This window comes from Saccopteryx leptura, chromosome 4 (genome assembly GCF_036850995.1).
Source record: "Saccopteryx leptura isolate mSacLep1 chromosome 4, mSacLep1_pri_phased_curated, whole genome shotgun sequence".
Lineage (NCBI taxonomy): Eukaryota > Metazoa > Chordata > Mammalia > Chiroptera > Emballonuridae > Saccopteryx > Saccopteryx leptura.
The window spans coordinates 189,453,666-189,470,600 of record NC_089506.1 but is presented as its reverse complement, the minus strand read 5'-3'; the positions used below and the strand labels follow the sequence as shown (position 1 = coordinate 189,470,600).

Below are 16,935 nucleotides of genomic sequence, written 5' to 3'. Positions count from 1 at the left end.
GCTGAGTGAAGGACCCTCCACCCCAACCCCTGAGAGATCCTCTTTTCTCCAGCCCTCCTTCCCAGCATCCACCTCAAGCTGACCCCTTTCAAAGTAGAGCACACCTTCCTCAGAGCCTCCAACCATCAGCCTCTCTCCTGGGTGGGGCTCCATTCCCACCTGAGGATTTATGGTCCTGGTCTCCACCCCTGGACACTGCCAGTCCCTTGACCTGGGAAAATGTTCCAGGAATCTTTCCCAAACCCCACCCAAAGGACTTCACACTATAGTCCTGACCACCCTCAGCTCCAATCTGGCATGCTTGGCTACCCACACTAGGGGCAACAGAAGGGCCCGAGACCCAGACATGGCAGGCTCTGGTGTGTGTGTGTGTGTGTGTGTGTGTGTGTGTGTGTGTGTGTGTGTGTGTGTCTGCCACCCAGACTTGGGGAGGTTCAAGGCTCAAGATGTTTGGGAAGGCCCAGCTTTCCTGTCAGCATAAATGGAAACTCATCCGGTCTGGGCTACCCGCCTCCCTGACCCAGCCCTGAGCTCCTGATGTCAAGAAGGGAAGGGTAGAGATAAACCCATAGGCTTCCATGTGCTGCTGAGGGAGAGGCTTCCCTCTCCATAAGACAATCGGTCCCCAATCTCTGTTCCCTATGAGAGACCCTTCCTGCCTCACTGGGGGCAACTGGCTTTCCCAGGCTCTCTTACAACATTTCCTCCAGATGTCCCTGTTCTCCAACCAAGTGGAAGCACCAGGAAGTGAGAAGGAGAAAGACACAGAGCAGTTTCTTTTATAATAAATATTATATTGAGTTCCATGGGAGAATTGAAGACTTGCAGATGTCCTGTTTCCAAAAGAGACCTTCCTGCTCAAGTGGTGAGGGGCTGCTGGCCTCAGAGGATACTGCAGGGGCAGGCAGGGGTGGGAGCAGGAGGAGGGTGAGGAGGAGGAGCTAGGAAAGGGTAGAGAGGGGGTGAGGCAGTAAGGGAGAAGAGAGAGAGTGAGGGGAGGAGGAGGGGCTGAGGGAGCTTCTCCACCTCAGGGTCCACTTCCCCTCGCCCTTAAGGCCCTGGGGGAAACCCTCATCCCAACCCCCCACCCATGGGGATCCAGGGTCCTTGAGGGGAGAGGAAAGGATGGAGCCACAAAATGGGGAACCAGAACCTGGGGAATACAGTCTGGGGGTCCTAAGATGACAAGGTATCTGTACCTAACTAGGAACAGGGGTGGGGGAGGAAGGCAGATTTAAAACTGAGATATGGGGGTGGAGAGCAAGGACTTAGGGCTGAGGGCGTGAGGATAGGGAGGGGAGACTACAGATGGTGGGGGAAATCAGGGCTGGGGGCTGGGGTGTGGGGAGGAGTGATTTAAGTGGGTTCAGAGGGTGACATAATTTAAAGAATGGGAGCAAAGGGTATGGCAGGGAGTTATATAAGGAGGGAAGGAGGCTGGGATGGACTGCTGGCTGGCTACAGGTACGGGGTGACGAACAGGCAGTAGGAATGCTCACAGTAAAATAGAAAATAAGGCCTGAGACACAACCGAAGATGTGGGGACTGAGGATCTGAGAGCAGCCACCTAAGCACGAGGGCTGACACAGGAAGCTGCATTGGAACAGAGAACTGACTGAGCACTCCTGGTCTTCACAATAACCGTACAAGGTATCAGAACACGCATGCTACACTACTTTTACAAGTCTGGGGAAGTTGCTACTTGCCCAAGGTCCAACAGTGGAAGAGCCTAGACCTGAACTGCACCTCCAGGTGCATTTAACATGAAGAGAAGGATGGGGGTCAGAGGATGGTCTGATTTTGTCCAAGGAAACCAGGACACTGAGCTGCTTGAGGACCGCGGGCCATCTCTTGAAATAGACGCAGTGTAGGTGGTTTCTTCCTGCATCTGGGGTAGTGTGGAGGGTCGTGCAGAGCTCACAGCCAGGACGAGGCCACCTCAGGTCTCTGTGTGTGTACCTGCCACAGAGTGCGTGAGAGAAGGAGTGAGAACAGGAGCCACCTGGCTCCGACTGGCTGGGAGGTCTCTGCCTCCTGGTCCGAGCTCAGCTCCCTGGCCTTGGTCAGTGGGTGGGGGCGCACGTGGAGCTGGACCTGGGAGAGTTCTCTACCATGCATCTCCCCTCTGCCTCCTCACCCTCATATTGGTGTCCACGGTCTCCAAGGCCACATGGAAGTTTTTCTCCTTGACTAGAGAGAAAGGAAAGAGGAAGGAAAAACAGAGGGAGGAAAAAAAAGTGAGTTAGGCAAGGTTCAGGGAGCTCCTGCACCCCTGTGCCTGCCCTGCTGGGGTGGCCTGTGCAGGACGGTGGCCTTCCACAGTAGGGACATGGGCTGCAGGTAAGCTCCCTAGCAGGAGGTATATGTCCGTCCTGGGCAAGGGAGATCTTTGGGTCTGGCCAGGCCACAGTGGTGCCCAAGAAAGCCCCTGCCCATCCCCCAGGAGGCAGGACTCACTTGATCCGTTGTCCTCGAAGCCTACGTTTGTAAAAGTTCCCACAGTGTTTTCATCGCATATGTCGAACCATTTCTCGTCAGCGTCGTCCCAGGACCTGAATCAGGACGCACGTGGTCTAACCAAGCCTGCCCCATCTGAAACCCCTTTGCCACCCTCGCCTCTACGGGTAGAGCGCTCACCGGCCTCCGCGGTGGCCAGGCCTCCTCCGGGAGCGCACCAGGAAGACGCTGAGTGCCACCAGCAGCAGCAGCAGAGCCGCGGCCCCCGCGAGGCCCCCAACCAGGGCCTTCCAGGCGACTGACCTCTCGCAGCGCGGGCCCGAGAACCAGTGCGTGTCCGTGGAGAAGCAGCTGGTGGATGGGGGGCACAGGTCACAGACTGTCACCACCTCCCTGGAGGGGTCGGTCCATTGGGCACCTGGACCCCGCGGGCGCTAGCAGGTGGGCGGGGATCCACTTTAAGACAAATGGGTGGGGCGTAGAGGGGCGGGGCCCTGGCTGGGTGGGGCCGACTGACCGGCAAGTGGGACCGCTCTTCTCTAGAAGGCACTGGCCCTGGTTACAGTCGATGTAGCCTTTCACGCCTGACGTGCAGTTGGTGACGCAGCGGAGCCGGTTCTTCTCCACCAAGGGGAAGTAGAAATCCTCATAACCCGGGGCAGCGGCCCGGCGACAGATGGCTGGGGGGGGGGGGGCAGACAAACAGAGATATCATACACTCTACTCAGGAGCCTGGTTATAACGATTCTGAAAATGGATGGAAGGACTACATTTCCGAGAATGGGGTGTCGTGGGTAGACACTGGGATTAGATTAGGGGAGGGCAGACCTCCAGGATCTCCACCCTCTCCTCACCTTCCCTGCTGCCCCAGGAAGGGCAGTACTAGGGGGACCACATCACCTGCTTCCCCAAAGGGTCTCCCTAACTTCCCCAGGGAATTTCAATGGGCAGTGTCCCTGGTGGGAGGGGTTTTGGCCTCCTGGGTCCACTCAGCCCTCTGCCCTTTCTCACCTTTCGGTGTTAGGTCCATCCTGGTGTTGTTCACTTTGATGGAGTCAGACTTAAAACACAGGGCTGTGAGGGACATAGACCCAGGGGGAATTGGTTTGGGAAGGTCCAGGGCTCAGGGCTTGGGAAGCAGGGCAAGCACCGGGAAGGGCAGCGAGGGCTCTGTCAGTCAGGAGAGTGGGCTGCCAGGGAAGGCTCCTTTGTCCCCCCTAATCTCCCCCAAATAATCAGAGGTCCTCAGCCATCCTGAAAACCTTGAGAACTCTCAGGGGGTCTCTTCCCCAACTCCCAGGTTCTGGCAGGTTCCTCCTTAGCCCCATTCTTGACCCAGTTGTCTGCAGGCCCATGTCCCTTCTCAAAACCTGCTGGAGGTACCACAGGGCTGGCACCTGATCCCAGGAGAGCCCTGTCCGAGCTGGAGCAGAAAGCGATGGTGGCTGTGACCGACGCCTCCCTCTAGCCCGAAGCCCCCGGGCTCAGCTCACTCTGGTTATTCTGGCAACTGTTCTGGTTCTGGTCCTGGCTGGCGTTCTGGAGCTTCTCCTTCAGGGCTGTCTTCACTGTCTCATACTTGTTGTCCAGCTGGACACTGAAGGGTAACTCCAACAAGACCAGATAGTCCACCACAATGCTGCCGTTTCTGAGGGGGTCAAGGGAGTCAGGGGACCTTAAAATGTGTCCAGGTCTGGGGCACATAGATCCTTAGTAGGACACCTTCAGGACCAACCATGGGTGCACAGGTGTTGGGGAGAAGGGGGGCAGAGGCAACGAGTTCGGATTCCAGACACATTATATTCAGAAGTAGATGCCAGAATCCCTGAGGTGGTCAGCCTGGGAAGGCAGGACAAGGAATGACTGCTGTTCTCCTGCATTGTCTCAAGCCATTACCACACCAGGCCACCCTGGGCTCTCTGCCTCGCTCATGCTGACCGACCCAGCAGGCCAGGTGCCATCCAGAGAGAGACCACTTACAGCCCCGACACCAGGCTTCCCACCAGCCCTCATGCTCCACCTTGCTGCATATCTCATACAATCCCTCTCCTTCCGATGCACTCAGAAAGTAGGGGTGGCATCCCTCTTACAGAGAAATTATTGAATACCTCAGAAAATGATCTCAAAAGTCCCCCATGGAGTGACTCCCTTGCATACATTCTTCATTTCTCTCTTTATGAAATATAATGATTCCAAAGCAAAAGATGTCTTCTTCAGCCTTTCTCTGCACCTCCTTCTCCCCCACCCAACACTACCTCCATGGCCCCAGCGGAGTCTCCTACCTCAGAGACAAGATCTCCACACTCTTGAACTCCGGCATGTTTTGGCAAACCTCCCGCATCTGAAATACCAAGGGTCCCTGGGCTCACATCTGGATCTCCAGACCTGAAGTCACCCAGCCCAAGCTCAGCTTCAGGTGAGGACCCTTGAGACCCCTCCACTTTCCCCTCACCTGATTCTGGAAGCTGTTGTTGAAATCCTTGAAGGCCTTGGAAGTTTTGTCATTGAGATCTGGAGAGAATTTCTGCTCGACAGCCACCTGCATGCCTACTTCAGCAGCCACGGTTTCTGCACATAGCATGCCCTGTTCCGGTCACTTCACCATCCGCTCCTCTGACATCACCACCCCCACTCCAACCCAGCAGGCTCCTCCTGCTCCCTGAGGACTGACTAAATAAGCAGGAGGGAGAGAAGTAGAACTTCTGGGATGAGTTGTCCTGAGATGAGGGAAAGTGAAGTCAGGATGCACCACAGTCAGGCCTGTGGTCTCTCTATTGTCTGCCCCAGTGGGAGGCAGAGTAATGGCCCCAAAGATGCCTATGTCCTAATCCCCGGAACTGTGAATATGTTATGCTATGTCACAAAGAGGAACTAAAGTTACAGATGAGATGTAATTAAGGTTACTAAACAGCTGACTTTAATATGTGAAAATTACCATGGACTATCTTGGTGGACCCAATATAATCACAAGGTCCTTAATAGTGGAAGAGGGAGCAGGAAAGGTCAGAATCAGTCAGAGGAAGACATGAGTATGGGAAAAAGTCATAGAAGCAATATCATTGGCTTTGAATATGGAAACAGGGACTTGAGACAAGGAATGTGGAAGGCTTCAGCAGCTGGGAAGGTCAAAGAAATGGATTCTTTGATAAGAAATGCAGGCCTGTTGAAACCTTAATTTTAGCCCGTCAAGACCCACGTTGGACTTCTAATTTACAGAACTGTAAGATAAGAATTTTGTGTTTCTTCAAAATTGTTTGTGGGAATTTGTTACAGCAACAATTAGAAACTAATATAGTTCTGAGCAGTCCAGACTGGGAGGAGGTCCCGGAAGAACTGTGGTACCAGCCACCTCCTGGAAGTGAGGGTGGAGGAGGCATGAGGTGGTACCAGCCACCTCCTGGAAGTGAGGGTGGAGGGGAAGGGCAAAGAAAGAAGGTAGGGATGGAAGGATTGAACAAAGCAGCATGGGTGCCTCCCTGCCAACCACAGAGCTGGGCCAGGAAGAGTCAGTGCCACCTTTCAGGAGAAAATGCGTAGGGTAGGACCCTGGTGACTCACCCAGTTCCAACTCATTTGCACCATTCTCACAGCGGGAGCCAGAGAAGGTACTGGGGCATTCACACGAGAGGCCATTCCATTGACCCCCATTCTGGCACTTCACCTCCAGGAGTTCACAGCGGTCCCCAGAGAACCCTGGGGGGCAGAGGCAGTGGCCCTGTATCCAGGTGCCATTATTGTCACAGGAGCCTGGGAAGTACAGAAAGAAAGGGAAGTTCAAGATACAGCCTGACATTTTTGACACAGGAATTTAGTAGAGGAGAGAGGAGGTCCAACCTGGTGTGGTAGTCATCTTAGGTGGTGTGGTCATCTGAGTAGTGGTCAAAGTTGTCCTGGGTGATGTAGAAGTGGTGGGAGTCTGAGCTGTGGACACTGATGTCTCCGGAGTCCTGGTGGTGGTTGGGGTGGGGTGTGTCAACTTGCTTGATGTCATCATGGCAGTTGGCAAGCTGCTGCTTGGTTCCGGGGTCATTGGGAGGCTAGTGATGCTGGACACACGTGAGGTGGTTACAGAATACGTGCTCAACCAGGTCCCACTGGTAGGTCTTTGTGTGCTCATCGAAACTGTGTTAATAGGGACAGTCCCAGGGCTGATAGAACTAGGAGTCTCAGTTATGGCATTGGTGGGGTCACTTGCCAGAACTGAAGTAGAAGTGTCTGTATGTGTAGGAAATACACTTGTCATACTGGTGAAACTAGGAGATGTGGTGGCCATCTCAGGAGTAGAGGTAAAGACTGATGATGGTATGGTGGGTGTAGAAGTAACTTTACTGTTTGGATCAATTTCTATACATGGAGTGGTGGGAGAGGTAGGCACTATTGTAATGGATATAGATTCTGGACATGAGGTAGTGGAGGAAATAAGAGAAATGGGGGTTGTTTCAATAGAAGAAGTTATTAGAGAAGTCACGGTTGGAGTCGTTCTTGTAGTTTCAGATGAAGAAGTAGGAAATGCAGTGGCAGAAGACGAGCCTGTACTTATTGTACTAAGAGGATGTAGGGAGGTAGGGAAGCAATTAGTGGTAGTAGGAATCGTTGAACTTCCACTGGTGGGGCAGAGAGAAGAAGACATTGTTATTTCAGGTATTGAAGACGAGATGATAGTACTAAAGGAGGTGGTTATTGCAGTTGTAGATGTATGCACTACACTTGTTGCTGTGCCAGTGGTTAGACTCCTGGTACTTTGAGGAATCGAAACACTGCCCAAACTTGGGGAAGAGGTAACACTTGCAGTGTGAGTGGAGATTTCATTTGTAGCCCTAGTAACAGTACCAGTGACAGAAGGAGATGTTGGACTAGAGTTGACAGGTAGCGTGGTAATAAAAGTAAACACAGATGAAGTTTTTGGTGTGAAAGTAAAAACCGGTTGAGTGGTTGAAACAGGTAAAGAAGTTGGAAGCACACTCATGGTCGATGTCAAGGTACTGGTGGTGGTCACAGGAGTAGAGGTGGTAGATGTTGGATCACTGCCTGTATTTGTGGGAGTGACTGAGGCTGTCATTGGGGGCTTAGATGTTGTCTCTGTTGTGACAGACTCTGTAGAAATGTCACTGGTGGGATTCAGTGTGGTTTTCCAGGTAGACGTAGCATAAGAGCTTGTTTCAGTTGTCCTTCCTGTCTGCGTAGAGGCTACAGTGGAGGACAGTGTTTCTGTGGTTGTGGCTGAGGCTGTTGAGTGTGGAAGGGATGTAGTGGCTGCCATGGTGGAGTGAGTGGTTGTGTACCCTGTATTGGTGCTGGTTGCAGATGAAGTGGGACTCACTGTGTGAGTGGTGCTGCTACCACTGGGGGATACAAAAGAGGACTGAGAAGATGTCACTGAACTGCTTGGTGGAAGGGAGGGAGTTGGAGTGCTGTGGGTGACTGTGAGCGTGGGTGTCACAGTAGGCGTCGCTGCCGAGGTTGTAGTGCCAATGGGTTTTGTTTTGGTATTGTGGTTGGTGACAGATGATGTGATAGTATGAGCGGGGGTTGTTGACCCCTGGGAAAAAGTGAGTGTTGAGGTGAGGTCGGTGGTGGTGGGCAATGACCCCGGTGTACCTGTGGATGTGGAAGTGATCTTTGTGATAGTGGCAGTAGGGATTTCAGTACTAAGAGAAGACGCGCTGGTGGCTGTGGATGTCAGCGTGGTGCCGGTGGTAGGGGCTGATGGGGTTACTGTGGCTGTGGGTGTGCTTGCTGTGGAGGAGCTCTCTAAGGTTGTCATGCCTGAAAAAATTTGAGTTTCCGTTGAGGAGGGAGTTGTCTCTGTGTGAACTGAAGAAGTCGTGGTTGTTGCTTTAGTGGAAGGAGAGAGTGGAGTAGCTGTGATTGAGGTGGCAGGGTTTGAAGTGTCTGGAGAAGTGGTCACTCCTCTGGTAGTCGTGGTGACAGTACTGGAGGGAGATGAAGGCATGGAAGTGGCCCGGGGAGTAGAGTGTGTAGTAAGCAAGGTTGGCACGGGGGTGGTGTTTGAGGTAAAAGGTTGCCCTGGTTTTGTGGTTGAAACAGGTGTAGAGGTGGGAGACACACTCATGGTTGATGTCAAAGTACTGGTGGTCACAGGAGTAGAGGTGGTAGATGTCAGAGCACTGCTTGTATTTGTGGGAGTGACTGGGGCTGTCATTGGGGGCTTAGATGTTGTCTCTGTTGTGACAGACTCTGTAGAAATGTCACTGGTGGGATTCAGTGTGGTTTTCCAGGTAGATGTCACATAAGAGCTTGTTTCAGTTGTCCTTCCTGTCTGCGTAGAGGCTACAGTGGAGGACAGTGTTTCTGTGGTTGTGGCTGTGGCTGTTGAGTGTGGAAGGGATGTAGTGGCTGCCATGGTGGAGTGAGTGGTTGTGTGCCGTGTATTGGTGCTGGTTGCAGATGAAGTGGGACTCACTGTGTGAGTGGTGCTGCTACCACTGGTGGATACAAAAGAGGACTGAGCAGATGTCACTGAACTGCTTGGTGGAAGGGAGGGAGTTGGAATGCTGTGGGTGACTGTGAGCGTGGGTGTCACAGTAGGCGTCGCTGCCGAGGTTGTAGTGCCAATGGGTGTTGTTTTGGTATTGTGGTTGGTGACAGATGATGTGATAGTATGAGCGGGGGTTGTTGACTCACTGGAAAAAGTGAGTGTTGAGGTGAGGTCGGTGGTGGTGGGCAATGACCCCGGTGTACCTGTGGGTGTGGAAGTGATCTTTGTGATAGTGGCAGTAGGGATTTCAGTACTAAGAGAAGACACGCTAGTGGCTGTGGATGTCAGCGTGGTGCCGGTGGTAGAGGCCGATGGGGTTACTGTGGCTGTGGGTGTGCTTGCTGTGGAGGAGCTCTCTAAGGTTGTCATGCCTGGAAAAGGTTGAGTTTCCGTTGAGGAGGGAGTTGTCTCTGTGTGAACTGAAGAAGTTGTGGTTGTTGCTTTAGTGGAAGGAGAGAGTGGAGTAGCTGTGATTGAGGTGGCAGGGCTTGAAGTGTCTGGAAAAGTGGTCACTCCTCTGGTAGTCGTGGTGACAGTACTGGAGGAAGATGAAGGGATGGAGGTGGCCCGGGGAGTAGAGTGTGTAGTAAGCAAGGTTGGCACGGGGGTGGTGTTTGAGGTAAAAGGTTGCCCTGGTTTTGTGGTTGAAACAGGTGTAGAGGTGGGAGACACACTCATGGTTGATGTCAAAGTACTGGTGGTCACAGGAGTAGAGGTGGTAGATGTCAGAGCACTGTCTGTGTTTGTGGGAGTGACTGAGGATGTCATTGGGGGCTTAGATGTTGTCTCTGTTGTGACAGACTCTGTAGAAATGTCACTGGTGGGATTCAGTGTGGTTTTCCAGGTAGACGTAGCATAAGAGCTTGTTTCAGTTGTCCTTCCTGTCTGCGTAGAGGCTACAGTGGAGGACAGTGTTTCTGTGGTTGTGGCTGAGGCTGTTGAGTGTGGAAGGGATGTAGTGGCTGCCATGGTGGAGTGAGTGGTTGTGTGCCCTGTATTGGTGCTGGTTGCAGATGAAGTGGGACTCACTGTGTGAGTGGTGCTGCTACCACTGGTGGATACAAAAGAGGACTGAGCAGATGTCACTGAACTGCTTGGTGGAAGGGAGGGAGTTGGAGTGCTGTGGGTGACTGTGAGCGTGGGTGTCACAGTAGGCGTCGCTGCCGAGGTTGTAGTGCCAATGGGTGTTGTTTTGGTATTGTGGTTGGTGACAGATGATGTGATAGTATGAGCGGGGGTTGTTGACCCCTGGGAAAAAGTGAGTGTTGAGGTGAGGTCGGTGGTGGTGGGCAATGACCCCGGTGTACCTGTGGATGTGGAAGTGATCTTTGTGATTGTGGCAGTAGGGATTTCAGTACTAAGAGAAGACGCGCTGGTGGCTGTGGATGTCAGCGTGGTGCCGGTGGTAGGGGCCGATGGGGTTACTGTGGCTGTGGGTGTGCTTGCTGTGGAGGAGCTCTCTAAGGTTGTCATGCCTGGAAAAGGTTGAGTTTCCGTTGAGGAGGGAGTTGTCTCTGTGTGAACTGAAGAAGTTGTGGTTGTTGCTTTAGTGGAAGGAGAGAGTGGAGTAGCTGTGATTGAGGTGGCAGGGCTTGAAGTGTCTGGAAAAGTGGTCACTCCTCTGGTAGTTGTGGTGACAGTACTGGAGGAAGATGAAGGGATGGAGGTGGCCCGGGGAGTAGAGTGTGTAGTAAGCAAGGTTGGCACGGGGGTGGTGTTTGAGGTAAAAGGTTGCCCTGGTTTTGTGGTTGAAACAGGTGTAGAGGTGGGAGACACACTCATGGTTGATGTCAAAGTACTGGTGGTCACAGGAGTAGAGGTGGTAGATGTCAGAGCACTGTCTGTGTTTGTGGGAGTGACTGAGGATGTCATTGGGGGCTTAGATGTTGTCTCTGTTGTGACAGACTCTGTAGAAATGTCACTGGTGGGATTCAGTGTGGTTTTCCAGGTAGACGTAGCATAAGAGCTTGTTTCAGTTGTCCTTCCTGTCTGCGTAGAGGCTACAGTGGAGGACAGTGTTTCTGTGGTTGTGGCTGAGGCTGTTGAGTGTGGAAGGGATGTAGTGGCTGCCATGGTGGAGTGAGTGGTTGTGTGCCCTGTATTGGTGCTGGTTGCAGATGAAGTGGGACTCACTGTGTGAGTGGTGCTGCTACCACTGGTGGATACAAAAGAGGACTGAGCAGATGTCACTGAACTGCTTGGTGGAAGGGAGGGAGTTGGAGTGCTGTGGGTGACTGTGAGCGTGGGTGTCACAGTAGGCGTCGCTGCCAAGGTTGTAGTGCCAATGGGTGTTGTTTTGGTATTGTGGTTGGTGACAGATGATGTGATAGTATGAGCGGGGGTTGTTGACCCACTGGAAATAGTGAGTGTTGAGGTGAGGTCAGTGGTGGTGGGCAATGACCCTGGTGTACCTGTGGATGTGGAAGTGATCTTTGTGATAGTGGCAGTAGGGATTTCAGTACTAAGAGAAGACGCGCTGGTGGCTGTGGATGTCAGCGTGGTGCCGGTGGTAGGGGCCGATGGGGTTACTGTGGCTGTGGGTGTGCTTGCTGTGGAGGAGCTCTCTAAGGTTGTCATGCCTGGAAAAGGTTGAGTTTCCGTTGAGGAGGGAGTTGTCTTTGTGTTGACTGAAGAAGTCGTGGTTGTTGCTTTAGTGGAGGGAGAGAGTGGAGTAGCTGTGATTGAGGTGGCAGGGCTTGAAGTGTCTGGAGAAGTGGTCACTCCTCTGGTAGTCGTGGTGACAGTACTGGAGGGAGATGAAGGGATGGAGGTGGCCCGGGGAGTAGAGTGTGTAGTAAGCAAGGTTGGCACGGGGGTGGTGTTTGAGGTAAAAGGTTGCTCTGGTTTTGTGGTTGAAACAGGTGTAGAGGTGGGAGACACACTCATGGTTGATGTCAAAGTACTGGTGGTCACAGGAGTAGAGGTGGTAGATGTCGGAGCACTGCCTGTATTTGTGGGAGTGACTGAGGATGTCATTGGGGGCTTAGATGTTGTCTCTGTTGTGACAGACTCTGTAGAAATGTCACTGGTGGGATTCAGTGTGGTTTTCCAGGTAGAAGTAGCATAAGAGCTTGTGTCTGTTGTCATTACTGTTTTGGTGGAGGCTTCTGTGGTTGACGGAGGTTTTGTTTGTATGGATGTCATGTGTGTTTCTTTAGTTGTTGGTTTTAAGCTAGATTCATTGGCAGTTGTTGTTATGAGTGTTCCTTTTGTAGTGGCACTGTTAAGGGTAAATGGTGTTTTAATGGATGTCATTGTATTTAAAGATGTTGTTGGTTTACTTTGATCAGTAATTTCTTCTGTGGAAGTTGATACAACAGTTGTTTTAGATGTTGTAAATGATTTGGTTGTGGTAGGTGCTGGTGTGTTGGCATTTGATGTTTCCAATGCACTTGTAGTGTTGGGAATTGAAGATGTGGAAGTAATGAAGGTACTGCTGCTAGTAGGGAAGGAGCTTTTATCAGTTAATGTCATCGACTGTGTTTTTGTAGTAGTTAGTAAAGGTGTCGTCTCAGAGGTAGAAGTGACTATTGGGGTAGGAGACTTGGTCGTATGGGCACTTGCAGTGGTCGGGATAGTTTTTTTTGTGGTACCAGTCATAGAGGAGATCAGAGTATCGAGGGTTGTGAGTGTGGTTGGGACAGAGGAAAAGGGTGCGGCCATGGTTGTGGTACTTTTCTCAGGAGTGGTGGTAGTGGGAGAAGTGATTATGGCTGAGGTGACTCTCTCAGTAGTAGCCGCAGGGTAAGTACTGCTGATGGTTGTCCCTGGCTTCCCTGTCACAGCTGTAGTGGTAAAAGAACTGGTGAAGGACACTTGAGTCATCGTCATGCATGTAGTGGCAGGATAAGTGGTGCTGATTACAAATGTTGTTGGGTTGATGCACTCCGTAGTGCCCTTATAGACAATGACGGTCGGTGGGGTGGTTTCCACCTTGATGACAAAGTTGGACATTGGAGTTTTTGAGGTGTTGGAATGGATTTGAGATTTGAGCAATGTTTCAGAAATGGGTTGAAGGTATGGAGAGGTAGCGAGAGTCATTGGTATGTGTTCCCTGCTGCCAGGAGCAGGAGAAGCAGTTTTGTGGGTGCTGAGCAGCCACCCGGGTATGTCTTTGGATCGTGAGGATTTGCTAAGAGCAGTGTGGGCTGCTTCTCCCCTGGGGAAAAGTGCATTAGAAGTGGATGTGGCCATGGATGAAGTTCCTGCAGTGGCAATAGAACAAATGAATTCATTTGTAGGTCATTTTGTAACCATAATACCACATAGATTATTTACTACTTCATTTTCCAGATACATATCATAGCAGGAAGTGCTACAGCTTATTCCCCAGTCAGAGGCACTTAGGGGCTGGGGCCTCTCAGGTTCTGAGAGCCAACATCTGTCTGCTCCCCAGGGCAGCATCTCCAAGGGAGGTGAGGATACCCTCAGACCTTGCCAGCCTCATCTGAGTGTCTGACACTCCAGCCCTGGGATGGCCGCAGGCAGGCTCAGCAGAGGTTCCTTCCTCCTCCCATCACCACCCCCACCCTTTCCTCCTCACACACCCCACCCTTCCATTACTCTGCTTTCTCCACCCTCCTCTACCTGTGGCCCGGAAGTCCTTGTCCCTGCTGGCCCTCTGCCCTTACCCTTCAGTCCACCTCTGCTCCTCTCCCTGTGACTCAGAACTCTCTGGGCTGACTTTCCTCTTCAGGAGAAAAAGAGAACCCAGCCAAAGTGGAACTGGGGACGGGGACACATCATGAGCACAGGGACAAGAGTCAGAGAGAGGAAAGCCCGTACCAGGGGTCGGGAAACTTTCTGGCTGAGAGAGCCATGAATGCCACATATTTTAAAATGTAATTCCGTGAGAGCCATACAATGACCTGTGTACATTACGCATGATCCAAGAAAAATTTGGTGTTGTCCCGGAGGACAGCTGCGATTAGCTCCAGCCACCCGCAACCATGAACATGAGCGGTAGGAAATGAATGGTAAATGAATTACAATACATGAGGATGTTTTATATTTTTAACATCATTATTATTATTATTATTATTATTTGCATTTTTCCAAAGCTAGAAACGGGGAGGCAGTCAGACAGACTCCTGCATGTGCCCAACCGGGATCCACTCAGCATGCCCACCAGGGGGCGATGCTCTGCCCATCTGGGGCGTTGCTCTGCCACAGTCAGAGCCATTCTAGCACCTGAGGCAGAGGCCACAGAGCCATCCTCAGTGCCCGGGCAATCTTTGCTCCAATGGAGCCTTGGCTGCGGGAGGGGAAGAGAGAGACAGAGAGAAAGAAGAGGGGGAGGGGTGGAGAAACAGATGGGTGCTTCTCCTGTGTGCCCTGGCTGGGAATTGAACCCGGGCCTCCTGCACGCCAGGCCGACGCTCTACCACTGAGCCAACTGGCCAGGGCCATTATTATTTTTTTTATTAAAGATTTGTCTGCGAGCCAGATGCAGCCATCAAAAGAGCCACATCTGGCTCGCGAGCCATAGGTTCCCGACCCCTGGCCTATAGAGAACAACAAAGGGAAGATTCTACTGAGATTGAGAGACAAGGAGAGAGGACCACACAGGCTGAGGGACAGGACAGAGCAGGACATTTCCAGAAGGAGATACCTCGGCAGGCAGGCATGAGTCCTGGAGACCTTAAGCTTTACTTATGTTAGTAATAAAAATAGACGGTTTCTATTACCTACTCTGTTTTGGCCACTGGGTAAATCAGTTTACAAACATGAACCTCTCACTCTATAAATATCATCAATCTCACTTGACAAGTGGTAAGAGTGCGGGTCAGAGTTCTCCTAATGCTAGGGGTGAGTAGCGGAGAAGACGCATGCAGCCACAGCATATGCAATCAGGAGTGCCTAGACCACCTATCCACTCAGGGTCAGCTTCCTCCTCATCTCAGACCCAAATATCTTTGCTCTGAGAGCTGAGGTTCCTGCCCCCACCCTTTGGCTCATCTCTCAGCTTAGCGTGGGGGTTTCAGGGAGGTGGGGAGATTGTGAAGATTCCTGGACTAGAGTCTTTACAGCCAGGAGGTAGCCCTGGAGGTAAGCGAGAGGGTGGACTGTGGGCCTTTGTATCTGCAATGTCTAGGAATAGCCGTCAGGAGCAGACACCAGGAAGTAGAGGAAAGGTCAGTGCAGAGGAATTGCAGAGTTTTTGAGGGGTGGGAGAGAAAAAACACAGGATCCCACACCAGCTGGTCTCAGACCCACCCTTTGAGAACAAGGCAGACTTCAGGATCCCTCACACCAGCCCTGCCAGCAACACTTCTGCCCGGACATACGGGCCCAGTGGGGTTGGGAGAGTTGGAGGCAGAGCTGGAGAAGGGGGCACCAGGGACCAAAGCTGTAGACACCCCAGGGAGAAAAGGGTGCCCAAAGGGCAGCAGGGGGACCTCACAGAAGTGTGGCAAGTGTGGAAGTTAAGAGAAGGACAGTCTGACCAGGTGGTGGCGCAGTGGATAGAGCGTCAGAATGGGACGTGGAGAACCCAGGTTCGAAGCCCCAAGGTTGCCGGCATGAATGCAGGCTCACCAGCTTGAGCACAGGCCGCTGGCTTGGTGTGGGATCATAGACATGACCCCATGGTCCCTGGCTTGAAGCCCAAGGTTGCTGGCTGCAGCAAGGGGTCACTCACTCTATTGAAGCCCCACCAGGTCAAGGCACATATGGGAAAGCAGTCAATTAACAAGCAATCAATGAACAACTAAGATTCCGCAAAGAATTGATGCTTTTCATCTTTCTTCCTTCCTGTCTCTCTGTCCCTATCTGTCCCTCTCTCTGACTCTCTCTGTCTCTATCCAAAGAGAGAGAGAGAGAGAGAGAGAGAAGGACAAAGTCCAAGGTGGCAGGAGCCCCAGGCCGGGGAGAAGGGTCAAGAGAAGAGAAGATCTCAAAAAACTGAATCAAAGTAGAAAGAACCCTTTTCCAGAAAAAGTTTATTCCCACCCTCCTGATTCTAGTGCAGACCCCTACAATCTGATGGTGAAGAGCAGTACCAGCTGGACCCAACTGCCCTCTTCTCCCTCTGCCTCAGTTCTCCTTGCAGGTGAGCTCTGAGGGACCCTTCCTCAACCTCCCCTTAGGCCTCAAAGCCAACCCCCAGCATCCCTGCCCTGGAACAGTGGGAGGGTCTTTCCAGCATGCCCCCCCACCTCACCCCCTCACCTGTGGTCCCCAGGGATGCCCCAAGCATCCATAGGAGGCTGAGAAACCCACGTAATTGCATGGGCCTGTTGTGGTGAGACCTGGGGCAGAGCAGGCACCAGCTCCGGGACAGCAGCAGGGAGGCAGCCACAGTGCACCTGGCAGCATCCAGCTCGAACTGGAAACTGTGGTTATCTGCCCAGCTGAGTATAGGGATTGAGCATATAGTCTCTTCCTTTACCTTTGTACCTACCCCATCTCACCCCACTTCTTCCCTTCTCCCCATATCTGACTTTATTATTGTAGGAAGGAACACAGAAAAGATAAGAGAAGCTTAGGAGGTGTCAGGCAGGTGGCCCCACACACATACCCTGCCCCCAACCTCTGCCTGGCTGGCTTACTCAGAGCAGTTCCTGGAACACTGACTTTTGCCTCCCCTGCCCCCCACCAAGAATTAGCAAAACTGGATGAGAAATAATTTGGCCAAGACCTTGGACTCTGGAATCTGGGACCAGCTCTCAAAGCCTCTTTGTTTCAGTTCCAGCTGCAGAGAGGAAAGTGGAACCTCACTTTCCTTCAATCCTGCTGCCGTTTGCTCTTTCCTCTCTCTATTCTGCCATTAGTAGTACTCTGGAGCTGTGACCCTCATAGCCAATGCCATGGGAGCAATGCAGAATCCAATCAGAAGACATTTTACTATCTGAGGATTTGGGCTGGGTCTCAGAAAAGAAAATACAGATGGCTGTGGAAACAAATTGACTAGTTTTGACCCAACTGATTAGCAACTATCAGGAAGTTTGATTCCATCAGTGTTGGAAACGGTGTGAGGA

At 52.1% G+C, this 16,935-nt stretch overlaps 1 protein-coding gene across 1 annotated transcript; it reads right to left on the bottom strand.

Annotated features, from left to right (window-relative positions):
* Positions 1-773: 773 nt before the first annotated feature.
* MUC3A (mucin 3A, cell surface associated) lies at positions 774-16,278 on the bottom strand. Its single transcript, XM_066382307.1, has 12 exons — positions 16,127-16,278; positions 6,292-6,404; positions 6,016-6,204; positions 4,910-5,025; positions 4,740-4,798; positions 3,951-4,105; positions 3,469-3,531; positions 2,975-3,137; positions 2,638-2,808; positions 2,458-2,552; positions 2,138-2,190; positions 774-1,959 (listed from the first exon to the last, which is right to left on the bottom strand). The coding sequence occupies exons 1-12, from the start codon at positions 16,156-16,158 to the stop codon at positions 1,918-1,920; spliced, it is 1,251 nt and encodes a 416-aa protein (XP_066238404.1). The 5' UTR covers positions 16,159-16,278; the 3' UTR covers positions 774-1,917.
* Between the last annotated feature and the right edge of the window lie 657 nt (positions 16,279-16,935).